General features: G+C 31.3%; 1 protein-coding gene across 2 annotated transcripts in view; it reads right to left on the bottom strand.

Annotated features, from left to right (window-relative positions):
- Window positions 1-17847, bottom strand: part of LOC105154982 (uncharacterized) — a 116298-nt gene that overhangs the window by 33240 nt on the left and 65211 nt on the right. Inside the window, exon 5 of one of the 2 annotated variants that reach the window (XM_011070822.2) lies at window positions 16956-17846. The exons of the other annotated variant lie outside the window; for it this stretch is intronic. Coding sequence (XP_011069124.1) covers window positions 17839-17846 — 8 coding nt within the window. The 3' untranslated portion in view covers window positions 16956-17838. Of the gene's footprint in view, window positions 1-16955; window position 17847 lie in introns of those variants that run through there. 2 annotated transcript variants of the gene reach the window in all.

The following is a 17847-nucleotide window of genomic DNA, read 5'->3' as shown; positions in this document are numbered from 1 at the left end:
AAGTTCAGGCGCTGGTTTATTCTTGCGTTCACATCAGGCAATACATCGATCACATAATTAATATTTCGATAAATCGTTTTCAGCAGCTTAATTGCTTATCGTCTTGTCGGATAATGATGGATTGATTGTATCCAAATTTAATATTATACAATCTTTTAATTTCATATTTAAAATAAATATAAAACTTAGCTAATGAAATGACTCAAATAATTAGATCACTAAATTTTTTATTTAAATATAAAATAAATTATATTAATTATTATATCATAAAAACGACTGTTAATCTAAAAAACTGTACTACATAAATATTGTAAAAACTTATATTTTTAGATTATTATTATTGTAACAATTAAAGAATTATAGTTTTGCAATGTTTGAGGAATATTATTGACATTTTGCAGGCATATTGTTAATTTACATTTCTGTAATATCTCTGCAATGTTACATTGCAATCTTTTGTACTGTATTCTTTTGGGTTCTGAACAGTATTTTAACTATCCAGTTGATACAAACCAGAAATAACATGACATCGATGTTATAATTTTGTACTCAACAATAGAAATATAACACATGCTACATAATAATTATATTGTTGAATTATAATATTATAATATTGATATCATACTTTCAGTTTGCGTCGTAGGTACAGACTTTAAAAAAAGTTTTGAGGCTTTGTATCAAAAATATTGTAAATGTATTAATAATAAATCATGGGTAGTGTGATCAAGACGTCTTGACATTTCGGGATGTTTATCCCGCTATTCCGCCAAATATGTCAAATGTCCAGATTTCAGCAAAAAAAAATAGCAAAAATGTCCCGCTGAAAAATATGTTATTTTGTCAGGATCATAGAATATAATGTATCAAAATGATAAATATTGCTTTCAGGAAGCAATGCAACAATTGAATTCTCTCTGAACACAATAAATAGCAAAAAAAATTCAACTTTGAGCTTATATTTAAAAATAATATTAAAAATAATATTAAAAACACATACGTGTGCGCGCACGCGCAACAAAAAATTATTAAATTAATTTTGATTTTATTTAAAGAACTTTATGCGTTTCTTAAGAAACCATTTTCCTTATTAAAGCAAATCATTTCGAATAATAAATATAATATGTAATAGTATTATTTTTTAAAAATAAATTACTATTGTACTTATCTTTATATCCATACATCCCTTCTCCCACGTAATAAAGTTATCTTTCTTTAAATCCGAAAATATTTGAATACAATCATGGGGGATTGTGTTGAAAAATGAAATATAACATTTTGTTATCTGATGTCTGTTTTTTTTTTATTACTGAAGAAGATTGTATTTGGTTAAAGTGGATCTTGGCACTTTTAATAATACTTTGCATAAGTCATACAATTTCCAATTCGAACAAACTACGCGCTAATTACTTATTTATCAATTTTGAAACGTCGGAAGCTGGAAGACATCGCGGAATAACCATTAAATATAACGAATTAAAGTGATAAGTAATTTCACCCGAATAGTTATCTTTACATTTCACGACGAAAAACTGTGAATTGTTGTGAAATATTGTTTTATATGAATACTATTGAACATATTTTCTTTCTTTTTTAATAATTATCTTTTACGAGTTTTTAAATATAAATTTTATCGAAAATCTGCAATAAAAAAGCATTATATTAATTAAAATTTTTATTTTTTAAAAATATTGTTATAATAAGCTATTTAAAGTGTATATTCCATTTAATATTTGTTTGGTTTCTACTTATTTTTTCAGAAAATTGTAATTAAATCCATATTCATAATGATCTCAAATACTGGAAAATCGAAAAACAATAAATAATGCAATATGTTCTTAACCTTTTCACGCCTATATTGAAAGAGCAATTTCCCGGGAAATTTATCCGGGAATTCCATACTTTAATACTGACCCCATATGGACATTATTGAGGCATCCAAAATAAAGCTTTGTCAAACTCATGCATATTTAGGATATAGTTAGGATAGTTTAACTTAAGTTTCCTAGTCATGGCCCGTGCAGGGTTTAGTTTGGATTTCACTTTTTCTCCAAGATAATTATACTTGAGTTGTAGCCCATAAGACTTAATTTGATCTCAAATTTTCTCTGATAATAGTTTAATTTATAGAACCTATAGAATCCTATAACTATGCTTTAAATGAGTTTGACAAATCTTTATTTTGGGTGCCTCAGTCAATCCCATAAAGGGGTAATATTGTAAGAAATTTAGAAAAAATAGGCACAATTAGAGAAGCTATCAGTGTCAAGCTCTGTAGTAGGACGGAAGTCTACCAATATGCAGGAGACCAACCCACGGTTCGAATTCCGGAGCACTCTGATATTTGTCTTGCTTATTTCTTACAATACGAAATACCAGGATAAATTTTCTCACAGATATATGAGTCCTACTTACAGTTATATAAAATATGCCCAGATTAAAATTTTTATACTCTTGGTTCAATTTTGGACTGTCACGCTTTTTTATCTGGATAAATCTCTTTTTATCATTTCCTAGCTTAGTTAATAAATATCAGCATATAATTTTGTTTTCATCTGATTTCCTTTATTAAATATTACGTTCTAAACAAATAACATCGAATAAATTGCTTTGTCATTATCATTTCCTAACTTAGTTAACAAACAGTGTATAATTTCATTTCCATTCGATCTTCTTTTGTTAAATATTAATTTATAAACAAATGGAGATCGAGATTGAATAAATCGTTTTTTCATTATCATTTCCTAATTTAGTTAGCAATTACTAGCGTGTTTCATTATTACTGATTCTGTTGTTTTGAAAAAACCGTCACTATCGTAGTACAAACTTACGCTTAACGCCGAGACACTGCCGTGTCTCTAAAGTCACTAGATTAACAAAGTACCGCGATAAGAAAATTCACTGAATTAGCATTTGGAGCTAAAATGGCGTCGAAGTGCTATCCTAACTTGATTCTGTTAAAAGATCGGAAATCCATACAGGGGTCTGGAAGAAGAAGAACTTGATTCTATTATTATCGAAAATGCCCGGTTGCTGTGTTGAAAATTGCAAAAACCGCAGCGAAAGAAGCTGAAGTTTTGAATAATCGCGCGTCATGGAGTCAAAATGGCGATAGTTTCTAGTATTTTGTTAATCTAGTGACTTTATCTTGTCTCCAGGTCACAGCGCCAGCTGATCATGTATATCACTAGCGCTCCTTGCGTAAAGAATGTCAGAAAGATACAAAAGGAATGTGTGGAATGCGGTCGACGATAATGACGTATCTTAATCTGAAAAGTGGCAGTTCGGAACTTTGCGTCGCAATATCTCCGCTTGTAGGGCACATAGGGAAAAAATAAAAGCATGTATAATATACGATCGGAATGTAAGTTATCGATTAAGTACTTAAAGACTCGATCGGGGCAGCCGTTATTGAGATCCGATGACCTCGATCTGACGCAACTCGGCTTGCGTAAAGGAGGTACGTCCGTGTCTCGCGCCATGCTTAGCGCCGAGACATTACCAGTGTCTCCAGATATGTATAAAACACCCAGAACAAAGAACTTGAAATGTGTTTATGTTCATCACATTAGCATTTCATGTCAAATAAAAAAATGTACCATCGAAATCATCTTGTATTTTTTTCCACAAGAAGAGTATACGTATTAAAATTTTTGTGCATAATAAGAATGTGTGCTTTTCACCGCTTCTGGAAATATAGCTCTTTATTTGTGACATATGTGTATTCATCGTAGTAACAGAACCAATACAGACATTCTTATTAATTAAAATAAAAATGTCTGCATTGGTATTGCTATTACTATCGATGGATATACCATGGATAAAAAGTCATATTTCCAGTGCTGGAAAAGTGCGCATTCTTGCTATGCACGAAAGTTCTAATACATATATTCTTCTTGTGAATGAAAGTATGATAGTATTCGATAGTACATTTTTTATTTGATATGAAATTGATTCTAATATGATGAGCATAAACACATTTCAAGTTTGAGCAACAACTATAAAACTTTACAATAAATGGATTAATTAATATGAGAGGAAATAATTACTACTTTCGAAGAAAATCGTTTATTGAATATAATGTTGTTTATAAAAAATTAAATTGTATCTTGGACACACTTATAAGAACGATTCGCCATATGACTACATAATGAAAATTTGATCCTAGTTATTTCAAATATTTTTAAAGATTTTTTAAAAATTATGTTTATAGTTTATACTACATACTTCTATTGTATTAAAAGTTAATTTAATCTTATACATAAAAAAATACGACAATCTATTTTTTTTCTTTTGGCCGGCTAGAATAAGTTCTGGCTCACCCATTGTGCGCCAATACTTCTCTATGGTTCCACTTTCTACTATCATGATGCTCCTCAATGTTCTACTGTCGCCAATGCTTCTCTACTGGTTCCTGCTACCGCCAATATTTCATCACGAATTCTATATCCTGCTACCGCCAACGCTCCTCCACGTACTGCCGCTGCCGATGTTCCTCCTGTTGTCACCGCTTCTGCCGCCGTCGTCGCTCAAACGCGCGTTTCAAAAAAACACATAGTAGTATATAATTCACTCAGAATCATAGAAGCATTTAAGATCCAACTAAACCGTCTAAGGCTTTGATTTACTAAAATTGTTAAAATAAATAAAATTAATTTTATTTAATAAATATTAATTAAAATGTAAATATATCATTTATATAATAAATATTATATTATAACTAATCTGTGCTTCGCGGGTTTTCTCCATGTCTTGGTCCATTCTTGATGTGCCAACGTTTCGTGGGCCTTGCAGTCTTCATCAGGGCGAGGAGCAGCCTGATACTGAGCTGTTCCTTCAGGTCCTTCCTTTTTATGTTACGCTACTTGTTGAGGTAGGAGTTTTTTGGTGGTGGAGGGGGGGGTTAGAGTGATGGGGGAGACAGATAGTGGAATCTTGATCGGTCTTTGCTGGTCGGGAGGATGGTCTTCCATATCTTACTTATGTTATAGCCATTATCCCTATTTAGATTGTTAGGGTGTTTTTGTATTTTTATGGCTTCTCTGTATTTTCTTGGGAAATATGATGTGGTGTTGGTTATCGTGGTTGCTTGGTCAAACAGTATTTGATGTCCTGTTTCGACGTTATGTTCTGATAGTGCCGACTGTGTGACGTGTTTCAGTCTGACGTCTCGTTGGTGTTCTTTTATCCGTAGGTTTAACTTAAATATTATATTATATTATTTTAATACATAAATAAATAATATTGAAATATAATATTTAAATAAATATTTTATTAATTTATTCGATTAAATAAATAAAATTATTAAAATTGTTGACAATTATTTACACACGTTTAAAAATATTTTCATATATTTTCAGTAAGTTTGATATATTATTAACAGATATTTTTACATATCTTTATTCATATAATATTTCATTCACAGACTTATATATATTTTTACTCTTATATAATATTATTTATAATATATTTTATTTATTATATACACACATTTAGTTTTATATATTTTTACGAATTTTTACATAATATTTATAACAGATATCTTTGCCGTAGACATTATGAAATCATTATGAAATCATTATGAAAAAAAACCTCTTGAATGATCTGTGTGTGCACATGTGAGTCTGAAACTTGGAAAATAAGGTAAACGATCTTTTTCATAGTTAAGAAATCTCACAGGATTGAGTTATATCAATTTTAATCGAACTAGTCGCAATCGAAAAATTCGTACTTTGAATATATAATAAAATCATTATATTTTTTTTATTATAGTTTTAGTTTCTGAGATATTTTAACCGAAATAAGTTTTGACGAAAGAATTCTGGATAAGCCTGGTAGCGGCGCGATTTGTTTACGTAGTGACATTCACATTAGATGGCCCATTCGATCAATCTTTTTTTCTTACTTGGCATCGCGCCGCTATCGCATCACTTGATTTATATCGTATTACTTGCGCATTAAAAATTTTTATACTTAAAACAGTTACTTACTTTTACTAACGTCTTCTATAATTAAAGAAATAATTAATTTTCTTTAAGATAGGTTTTTATTTAATACTCAGAATTGTATAAGATTACGCGCACATTTCACTTTAACCACATAATTATCTATCACATTCTTCAGCATCTATGCAAAGTATGTATACACGGCTGGCTCCTCTATACAGAGGAATGATAGTCGCGGCAACGTAATGAAAAGATTAATATCAGGGCAAGTCAATAAGTTCTTAGAAAATCTGTCAGAGGACACTCGCAGTGTCATGTTACATTACTTTTTGACAAGTAGCATCTTTCAGCTGATTATTATCAAATTTTGAGCGGAATTCGTGATTTCATTTCTATAGATGATTAAAGCGAACAACCTTTGTATTTTTTGCAAATTGGAAAAAAACGAGTTTCGTGCAGTGATCAAACATTTACATATGAAAGGTTAACGCCGAAAAAAATCAAAGCCAAGTTGGATAATGTTTATAGCACATCTGCACCAGCATTTGCGACTGTGTACAATTGGGTGAATGAATTTAAACGTTGTACACCTACATGTGATGCACCTCGTTCGGGACGTCCAATTGAGGATTGATGCTACGCTAGAAATCATCGAGTCAAAGTCCACGATATTGTTTTGACTGATCTACGAGTGAAAGTGCGCGAGCTTATTGAGACCACAGGCATATCACATGGCACAGTGATTTCAATTTTGCGAACAATTGGGTATGAAAAAGCTATCGGCAAGATGAGTGCCGCGTTTGTTTACTATGGACTATAAGCCGTGTGATGATTTCAAAACGATGTTTGGAGATGTTTCAACGTAATCCAGATGAATTTCTGTGTCAATTCATTACTGTGGACGAAACATGGATCCATTACTTTACACGAGACAAAGGAACAGTCAAAACAATGGACTTCACCAAGTGAACCAGCTCCGAAGAAGACAAAGACCGTGAAGTTGGCCGGAAAGGTGATGCACAGTTTCTTGGGATAATTCATATCGATTACCTTCCGTCGAAGCAAACGATCAATGGCAATTACTATGTAGCCTTATTGGCCATTTCAACAACATTTTAAAGAAAAAACGTCCCCATTTGGCGAAGAAGACAGTGCTCTTCCATCAAGACAATGCACGGGTTCACACGTGTCCGGCACCGATGGCCAAATTCAAGGAATTCCGCTACGAATTGCTTCCCCATCCAGCATATTCGCCAGATTTAGCCCCTGCGACTATCTCCTGTTTCCAAACCTGAAGAAAGTTCAGAGAAAAGAGATTCACCATCAGAGAGCAGCTCATCGCCGAAACAGAGGCTTATTTTGAAGGGTTGGACAAATCATATTATTCGGACGGTTTGAAATAGTTGGAGAATCGTTGGATCAAGTGTATCGAGCTGAAAGGAGACTATGTTGAGAAATAAAAATGAATCGATCAAAAAAATGTGTTTTACTATGTTTTTCTAAAAACTTATTGTCTTCGTAATAGTAATTTTAATTGAGAAAAAACAGTCGAAATAATCGTTTATATAAAAAGAAAATCAGGTATCTCCTTCCGAATTAATAAAATACAGGTGTTAAGCATCCTTAAAACACTGTAAAGAATTTATTGCAAAAAATATCACTTCAATTGAGACTTAAAAAATATGAAACTTCCTATTTCTGCAAAGGGCATTTTTCATGAAATATGTATTATATGAATAATATTATTATTGTAAATCGGAATGATTTTCAAACAAATTAATTTTGCAAGTACACCGAGAGAAACGTTTTGTATCAATAACTAAAGTTTTGTTACTAATACAAAAACCATTTGTTGATGTATATGATATATGATATCAATCAAACTGTTGATTATCACGACAATATTAATTTATTGAATTTATTAAATGAACTAATAATTTAATGGTACAAAATTATTTTGTATGTTTATAGATCTTTTGTAGTTAGAAATAGAACATTTCGTTATCGGAATCAAACGATTACATAAGAATAATATATATCTCTCACTTTCTATAGAGTAAAATTATGTTTGGGGTTTTTTAATTTCCTTAGCTTAACAAAGATATATATATATATATATATATATATATATATATATATATATAGATTTAGAGCAATTGAAATTACTAATCTCTAAACGCTCTGAAAAACTAGTTACCATGATTGATCATGGTGTGGCGAGAACCGAGAAATCCACGAGATTAGTCTCTAATCGTCCCGGCTTTATACAGGTAGAATTTCTCATACGAAAAGACGCGCCATCTCTGACAGCTCCGCGAAATGCTCCTTGCTCTACCATAGTGGATTATTTTGTTGAAATTACTAAAAGAATACTTATTTTGTAATGGCAATCAAATTTCACATTGTTATTTACAAAACATAAGTAACCAAATAAAGAACCCCACTAATCCTATATGAAATTGAATCTTGGTGAAATCAAATAGTTTTCTCGTATATTATAGCTTATGACTTGCTAAACAAAAACCTGTAAAACAAAACCTATAAGTTTTAGTGCAAAAAAAAATGAACAGTTTTCGTGTTCGATTTACCTACAGTTGTTGACATCTCACCATAAAATATTCAATAACTTCTAAACGGCTGATCTAAAATGGATAAAATTATAATATTTTGAAAAAAATCTCAAGGACTATAAGAAAATGAAAGAAAAAGTGGGAGATCTCACTTAGAAATTCCAAATTGACTTTGTCCTATCTTGGCGACCTAATTTAACCCTATCAAAAATCAAACTGATGAACCCAGCGGCTAGGCCTTTTTAAATTCTACAATTTTTATCTAAAACATTTTTTTATAAAACTTATAGTTTTCCAGATATTTTGTCGTCTCGGAACATTTTATATAATCATATGTAATTATATCCGACATATAATTACATACTATCATGTATAATGTCCAAGGTATGTACATATGTATAAGATGATACTTTGTTAGAATATGTAGTGTAATTCCCTACTCTTAGCATAATCCAGAGAAATGGACGTGATAGGATTTCGCGCGCGCGCGCGCATGTGTGTTCATGCGTACGTATGCGATAGGCAATTATATTACTTAATAAAAAATTAATTATTTCTCACAATTATTTAAGTTATTTTCATCATTCAGATCCCGGGAATTACATTACATATTCTGTAACAAAGTACCGTCTTATACATACTTTGGACATTATATATAATAGTACAGGGTTGGTCATATTCGACGGAAAGATGTTTTTTTTTTCAATCATGGGAAAGAGATGTTAGATCGAGTAACGACGTTTCCCATGATTGAAAAAAAAAACATCTTTCCTTCGAATATGGCCAACCCTGTATATAATTATATGTGGAACCATATATAATCATATAAGGAACATAAAATGTTCCGAGGCGGCAAAATATCTGAAAAACTATAAGTTTTATAAAAAAATATTTTAGATAAAAGTTATGAAGTTTAAAAAGGCCTAGCCGCTGGTTTCATCAGTTTGATTTTGACGTCGCCAAGGTAGGGCAAATTCAACTCGGATTTTTTAAGTAAGACTCTCCATTTTTTCTTATAGTCCTTGTTAAGGCCTTTTCAAAACACTATAATTTTATCCATTTTAGGTCATTTAGTCGTTTAGAAATTACTGAGTATTTTATGATGAGATGTCAGCGTCATTGTAAGTGAATCGAACACAAAAACTGTCCATTTTTTTGCGCTAAAACTTATATATATGTTTTGTTTAATAAGTCATAAGCTATAATATGTGAGAAAATCGGGACTCAATTTCATATAAGATTAGTGAGAGATCCTTTATAGTGTTAAATAAAAAAATTTTGTTCATCTAACAAAAAAATATTATATTTTATTATTTTAACAAAATAATCCAATGATAATCAGCCATTTGTGAATAACTCTCTTTCTTTGTTACTATATCTTTTTTCTCAGTGTAGACGATTGTCTTATATGCCATAAGACGAAAACATGCAGCGAGCATCGGAAGCATTATCATAAACGGAAGCCAGAGTGGAAAACATAATAATTCGGCGAACGCCCAGGTTGAGTTAATGATGATTACCGGGCACTCAGCTTCGCCCGGATTAATTTAATGGTGCTATGCTCGTTGTCCTGCTACGCACGGCAGCTCAGCATGCGATTCCGAAATGCTGCCGTTCATTAGGTCTTCGTGCCGCTGTCCAATTCGAGCCGCGATGCGTTGAGCGAAGCGTTCCTTCTCACTTGCTTTCGGCGCGTGCACTATGTGACATCACTTATCATAGCGGATATGTATATATTAGGTGTACAAATAAGTTTCCGCCGTTTGACAAAAGACGGCGCCACTAGCAAGCTATGGTTAAAATTATCTGATGTAAAACATTATGTAAGGTTGGACATCTGTCAACAACATAACTTTGAAATACTAGCGATTTTGTATCAGCATCATATATTTTTTTTTGTGCGAAAATGCCGAGTTTTGAGCCGAATAAGCGTCATTTGCGAGAACTTTTGATTTACTTCTTTAATTTGAAGAAATCTGCAGCTGAGGCTCATCGATTGCTTGTAGAAGCATATGGTAAGGCTGCCTTAAGTGAGAGAAGTTGTCGTGAATGGTTTCAAAAATTTAAGAACGGTGAATTTGACGTCGAAGACAAAGAACGTAGCGGAAGGCCGAAAGTGTACGAAGACGCGGAATTGGAAGCATTATTGAATGAAGATTCGTGCCAAACATAAAAAGAACTTGCACTTACATTTTGACTTACATCAATAAAACATTATGTATCGTTCTTTCACAATAAATGCTTAATTTTTTATTAAAAATGGCGGAAACTTATTTGTACAGCTAATATAAGATTTAACTTTACTTACATATACATGAAGTAATAATGAGAAAAATGTGATAATTCCTTTAGAAATGTTTGTAGATTTTTCAAACTACATTTTATCTCTCTTTGATATATTCTTTTAAAAAAGGAATCTTTATCATTAAAATCAAAGTTTATCGCAGATTAATATGTTCTTACTACTTTTATTCCATGAAGTATATTATAGGAATAATGTCAGCGATATTTGGACAATGTTATAAAGAAGATTACAGGTTACATTTTATCTTATTATATTTCATATTACTGATTCAGAATTAAAGCGAATAAGCAAACTGCATCAACGTGCTCACTCGATCTGGTGCTGGTTTCTAGCATTCTCTCGGCGAAGCAACGGAACGATAAGCGTTGTCGAAGCTGGGCGATAACGCGGAATCGCCGAGCGGTAAAGTACGTTGCTGAGTTGCCCGGCTCAAACTTTTCCAGCGTCGTAAGAATTCCGTCACCTTCGGGCGGCCTGGCAAAAGTTTTCGCCTAAATTCCCGTGGGTATCGCGCACACGCGCACGCGCGTGTGTGTGTGTGAAGAAGAGAGTAAAAAGAGTGGAGGAATCGCCACACTGTCCTGCAACCACCGCCTTTGCCACCCTGTCATTCCTTCGTAAGGAACCGCTACTAACACATCCCCAATAACATGGACGCTGTGGCACATGGGGGATGCCATCGCTGCGAAATTCGAATGAGGAATATCGATACATCGATCCAAAAATAATGGAATTTAGATTAAACAGGGAATCAGAAAATATGTATGAAACAAGAAACCATGTGAAATAATTGAAAATTTTTGAATGATAAAAAGAATTTTAAGATTTTTTTGAAAGAAGTAAGAAAAGATTAATTTTGAAGGAAGAATGAAGAAACTACGAATATTTTAAGAGAAAAATTTAATAAAGGTTTTTTAAACTACAATAATTAACCTTCATATATCATCAACAACTATAATTAACTAAAAACTTAATTAACTTTAAATAAAAAAAAGGCTTGTCTTTTGAAATTATTGACTGTCATGCGAAATTAGATTCTATTTTTGTTTAAAATTATAATTCATATTAATAATACATAAGGTGGAGTTGGTTAAGTCGTACCAACGATTATATCGTACCTCATTGTATTTTCTAAACAAATATTCTTTTTTAAAAATGATGACACTATAATGCTATGATGAGGATGCTAGTAACATGGCTTAAGAACTGTCATTTTTGTTTTTTCTTCAAGCCGTCTATTTACGAATGCCAAAATTGATTTTATTCGGTGTCTAATCTAAGTTTTGTACATTTTACCCAAGGTGTTATCAGTACAAAATGGATAATTTAATTATAGTGTACTACAGGATTATAATTAATATTTAAACTCTTTTTGAGTATAGCATCAAATTAATAAAATATTTGTAAATTATGTTACTATTGTAAATTTGTAAAAATAGAGAGAGTTGAGTAAATCGCACTTGCCAATGAGAAATGATAATGAAATCGACATCAAATCGATGTCGATTCGATATCGATTTTATTATCATTTCTTATTGGATTGTCGCTGGGCTTTATATTGTATCGCGACCGGTATGACTTTCAGAAGCGAGGTCCCATTATCTCTTCGCAGCATATACACATTGTTAGGTTATGTTTGATTAGCATCGAATGCGAAGAATTATTTAAAAACCTATAATACAAAAACTTTGAAGAATATAAGGATTCCAAAATTTTAATATATTACTTTGATGGTAATTATCCAGAAAAATTATTTCATCTCCGATTTCGATGAAATTAGACTCATTCGATGCGATTTTGCACAAAATGAAAAAATCTGACCGAAAAAAATGCGGGACTGCAAAGCGAGATATTAAACATTAAAGTTGACGACTATTGAGGTTAGGGGAAATTTGTCACATCAACTTAATGCAATGCTATGTATACGTATTTTAGTCAGTATTTATTTAGACCACTACTTCACCTTCGATTTTAATGAAATTAGGCTCATTCAACGCGTTTCCACTCAAAACTAAGACTTATTCTTGCTATACGTGAATTGTACTCAGTTTGAAATTAAAAATAAATATATTAATAAATGAGTTTTAAAATTAATTTTATTCACTTCTCAATGAACAAGCTGATGTTATTTGTCGTTATTTTGACATTAAAGATGTTATTTTGATGTCAAAATGATAAAAAATAACACCAGCTTGTTTGCTAGAAGTACGATTTAGCAATCCAGTGGTACAATTTAACGACCCGGTCACCAAATCGTATCAAAAGCTACTTTTTTAAAAATCTAATTTAAATAATAATTTAATGTTTATTTTCGTAAAAGTATCGTTTTGCTTTATTTTCAATGAACCAAAGTTTAATGTAAGTACAGAAATATTCTGATCTCTTTACTTTTGTTAAAATTTTGTTTAAACGTTAAGAGATATAGGCAACTTTTCTCTAAATATTAATTATTGCAGTTGAAGATAATATCTTTTAAATAAACACTTTCATAAACATACATTGATAAATGATCGTCGGTATTTAACTTTTCCCTTATAATTCTTTATATAATACTTCTAAGGATATTTATTTCAAAGCTGTCAGAAGCAATAATCCGCAAACCCTTTGGCACCTTTATATAATTCTGTTATATAAATCTTTATTTATATATTTTCGATCTTGAAGAAAACGTGATGATTTTATTAGATTAGTATAACTATTTAGTTAAATGTAAATTCATATTTATTAAGCGATTGATTCTTCACCACAGTATAATAATCCATTCTCAATTTAGATTACCGTGAATCGCGCTCTTATAATTCGACAAGCGTATTTCAAACACCGGAATGAACTTGCGATAATATCAGGCAATTTGCACCTGCCTATGTGTTTGTACAACCTCATTAATCTTTTTTTATCGCGCATTTCTAACAAGGACGTTGCGGCTTCCCTCGAAAATTAATAATTCCCAAAAGCTAATCTCGCGGCGGCGAACAAAATTTCTGTGCGAGATTCCTGCAGGCTTCCTCTCTCGTCTCGCATCCTTTCGCTTCGCGATCCACTGAGATCCTGTGCGGATCGGTGTGCGTGAATATATACACGTGGATTTGGTGTCGACGCGCGCGCAAATGTGCGTGCTCTCGCGGCATTCACGTGAGAAAACTCCCTGGAGAAATAACCGAGTTGTATGTAATGCACGCTGAGGTATTGTAAGGGGGTGTAAAAGGCAAACCTGGTGGGGAAAGGAAGGGAAACGAGACGCAAAAGAGGATGAGGAAGAAGAAGAAGAAGAAAAAGAAGAAAAGAAGTAGAAGAAGGCGTCGGTCTTCTACCTTGCAGGTGTAAAATGCGCGTCGCCTCTTTCCGCCCTCTCAAATCCTCCTGACACTTCCTCTTCTCTTTCTTGCAACGATGTGTATTTATTATTTTATTAGCGCCAAGCGCGGAAGCTATGAAAGCCTGAGCGGAAGGAAGAGGGCGTGAAACACAAGTGTTAATCCTCTAGAAGTGCAACGAGCGTGCCTAATGACCCTTTCTCTTCGAGCAACGATGAACGTACAAAGAATTTGACGAGAAACATTGGCACAATTCAGTAATTATTACATCTCCAATTATATCTTGATGAAAATATACATAAATGGGAGCATAAGTCAATGTAAGGGGAGAGTAACGGTAGCAGTAAACATTCTTAGCAAACAAAAATTGAAACAACGAAACGTAAAGAGGCGTTTGCACTTCTGTTACTCTCTCCTTATATTTGATTTACGCTCCGATTTTTATTTTCGCCAGAACATATTTGGATTTAATTTTTTATGTCGATAGTAATGTTTAATATTGAATTGAAGTTTATATACATACATATTATCTATATAAGTATTAATTCTTTAAAGGATACAATGAACATGGTTCTTTCACTTAGAATCACGAAAAGTTTAATTGAAAATATTGGCAATTTGTCAATTATATTATTATATTTTAAATTATATAATTTTGATTCTGATAATTTTTTACGATATAATGGTTTCTTATATTGATTTTTAAAATTGTATAGTACATAATTTATAAAGCGAAAATAAAAGTTTTAGTGAAAATTATTTAAAAAATGACTTGTACATTTTATTTAAATAAGAGAAAAAAATTGTTAGCAATTATTCTTATACGTGACAAAAGATACTTAAGTTAATGTACGATGTGTATAATTACATAAAATTGTAATCAAATTAAAATTGTAATAAAATTAAAATTGTAATCAAATTAAAATTATTAAAAAATAATTTATAGATTTTATTTACAAATAAAAAGGATTTGTTGTTAGTAATTCTTTTATATAACAGAAGATATAAAATATTTCTTATATATACATACACTTCTCAAAAGTTTGCCGGTCAAGTAACGCTGCAGCGGTGATGTCTTACACTGCAAAGAGAAATCTATCCTACCATCAGTCGATAAAGCTTTAGAAATCTGAAGATAACTATATTAATTTATTCATAAATTATAGAAATAGCTATTAGTATATGAAAAAACGTACAAGAAATCATATTATTTAAAATAAGTCATGTAAAATGCAAATTGCAAATATAGAGAGCACAGCAACAATTGTTATCCTATTTTTAAATTAACGACAGTTGTATTATATTTTTTGATACTGTTGTTTTCCTAATCTTCTTCTAAAAAATAAATCTCTCAACATCTAACTTATATATGTATCAAGATAGATTTCTCACAGCAGATACCTGCAGAACATTTATTTTATAATCAACTCTCAGAAAGTTCAAATTCTTTTATTGATAAATAAAAAGCTGATGTCAACAGGATCGCTGATATCAAATAATCCGATTAAAACTGGTCGCAGAAGTTCAAATGAAACGTTTAAAATGTGATATGCCGTCGAGGGCGACGACCTGAGTCGTATTTCAGATTCGGCTGATCACCGGCGCCGACTATGATGTATGCACGCGCGTGTGAAACTTCCAAAGTTTATTAAATAATAAGTGAGTTAAGCCGACACAGCATTGTCCGTAGAGGCAGACATTTAAAGTGCTCGTTCGTGTCCACGTCTGTCCGTGCTAATTACCTAACCGTCGCACCGACCACCGGGTATCACGCCGGCGGACAGGCGGCGAATCTCCGTCTGTGAACGGACGAAATTAACTGGCGCGATCATCGCCGCGCGCGATGCGCGTCTCGATCGATATTATAAACGTATTCGTCCGCGCTCGCGCGACTGACACAATTTCCATCCTGCGACGCTGTCAGTTAACGGTGCTGTACCGCGGATGACGCGGATTCGGCAAAGTGTCCATTGCGAATCATCGATTTCACTAATTGTCATTTTTATACGTTTTTATAGATGAGATTATTTTCAATTGGCAACGAGTCATCGCGGAGGATTTAGAACATTCTCAATAATGACGAAATGTATTCGATAATTATATTGTAATTTCATTCCTTAGTTCATTAGAGATACATTGCTTAAACGTTGGGAACATATTGAATCAGTATTGCGCCAATAAATTGTGTACTAAAGCCAACAATTCTTCTGTCAATCTTAAGGATTCCCTTTAATGCTAAATATCGTACAATTATTTTATACAATGATTGATGCCTCCTTTACATAATTTTAAAAAAATAGTTTGAAAATTCAATCACCTCGAAACAACCAATAATATTGTACATTAATAATTGATCTAGTTTAAATGAACTTCACTAATAGAGATTCTATTATATATATATATATATATATATATATATATAATATATATATATATATATATATATATATATATATATATACATAAAAAAAGTTTGGTCAAAGTTGATCGGTCTTTTGATTTGATCATCATTTATGTCTTTTATGACTTATTCGTATATTTTCAGAAAAAGAGAGAAAAAAACAGAAAAGAAGGAAAAAGTAGATGACTATCTCCACTAATTTTATTAAAACCCTTTTGCTAAATATTTATAAGATCTCTAACTTCAACAAAATCTTGACTCGGGGGAGATATAATGTCAAGATATTTAATGTTGTAAATTGAAAACCAATACAACATTTATTTAAAACCAACATGAGAAAATACGGTATTAAAAAATTCTGGAAAAATTCTTTAAAAATTCTTAAAACTCTATGAGAAGAAAATAAACAATTTTTGTCTCTTGCAGTTTTTCTATAAAATTGATAGTATTTGAATAAAAAATTATTGAAGACCAATTTTCGGCAATTTTTATAGCAATTAATATCTTATTAACTATTGAGAAAATTGCAAAATGGTAAACTTTTCTTCTTAGTTTAGTCCATTCTGCCTCTATGCGAAAGATTTATTTTTAAACTATATATATGAAAGTTGTGTGAATAACGTTAAATTTTTATTAATGCATTTTTATTTCCTTTATTTATAGTATTGAAAATTAAATTATTTTAAACAACAATGTCAAAAATCGTAATTTTATTATATAAATACTTTCAAGACAATTTATGTAAAATTTCATTGCTAGGTAGAGATTAATTATTCTGTAAATAAACAAATAAATAGATTTTATTTATTTATATAATAGAAGAATTAATCTTTCTCTACTTCGTAATGAAATTTTACATAAATCTTAAAACTCGAAATATTTATAACAAAATTGAGATTCTTATCATTATTTCTTAATTACATTTCTTCATTACATTTAGAATACTTTTATTTTTTATACATACTTTTATCTTTTATAGAAATAATTTTTTCATCCAGGTTCTCAATTAGCGATAAATGTTCTGTATTATTTTGAAATGTAATAATCAGTAATTTTTTTTATTGTCTCAAAAATATATATAATACATTCTTAAGTTTTAATGGAGGTAAAGTTGTTGATTTTTAATATAAAATGTTGAATCGTTAAATTCACCTGAACTAACCATTCAAACATAATTTAATTAAAACCTTCTAATTATAATACAAATATAATAAATATAATATAATAAATTACAATACAAGAATGCTGAAATTGTAGCGTCTCATCATTTATTCCAGCTTCTTAAGGATGTCGAGTCGAAGATAAGTTATGCTCC

This window comes from Acromyrmex echinatior, chromosome 13 (assembly GCF_024713525.1).
Source record: "Acromyrmex echinatior isolate Ae372 chromosome 13, ASM2471352v2, whole genome shotgun sequence".
Taxonomy (NCBI): Eukaryota; Metazoa; Arthropoda; class Insecta; order Hymenoptera; family Formicidae; genus Acromyrmex; species Acromyrmex echinatior.
Note: the sequence above shows the minus strand (reverse complement) of the source record. Positions and strands in the feature narration are given on the sequence as shown.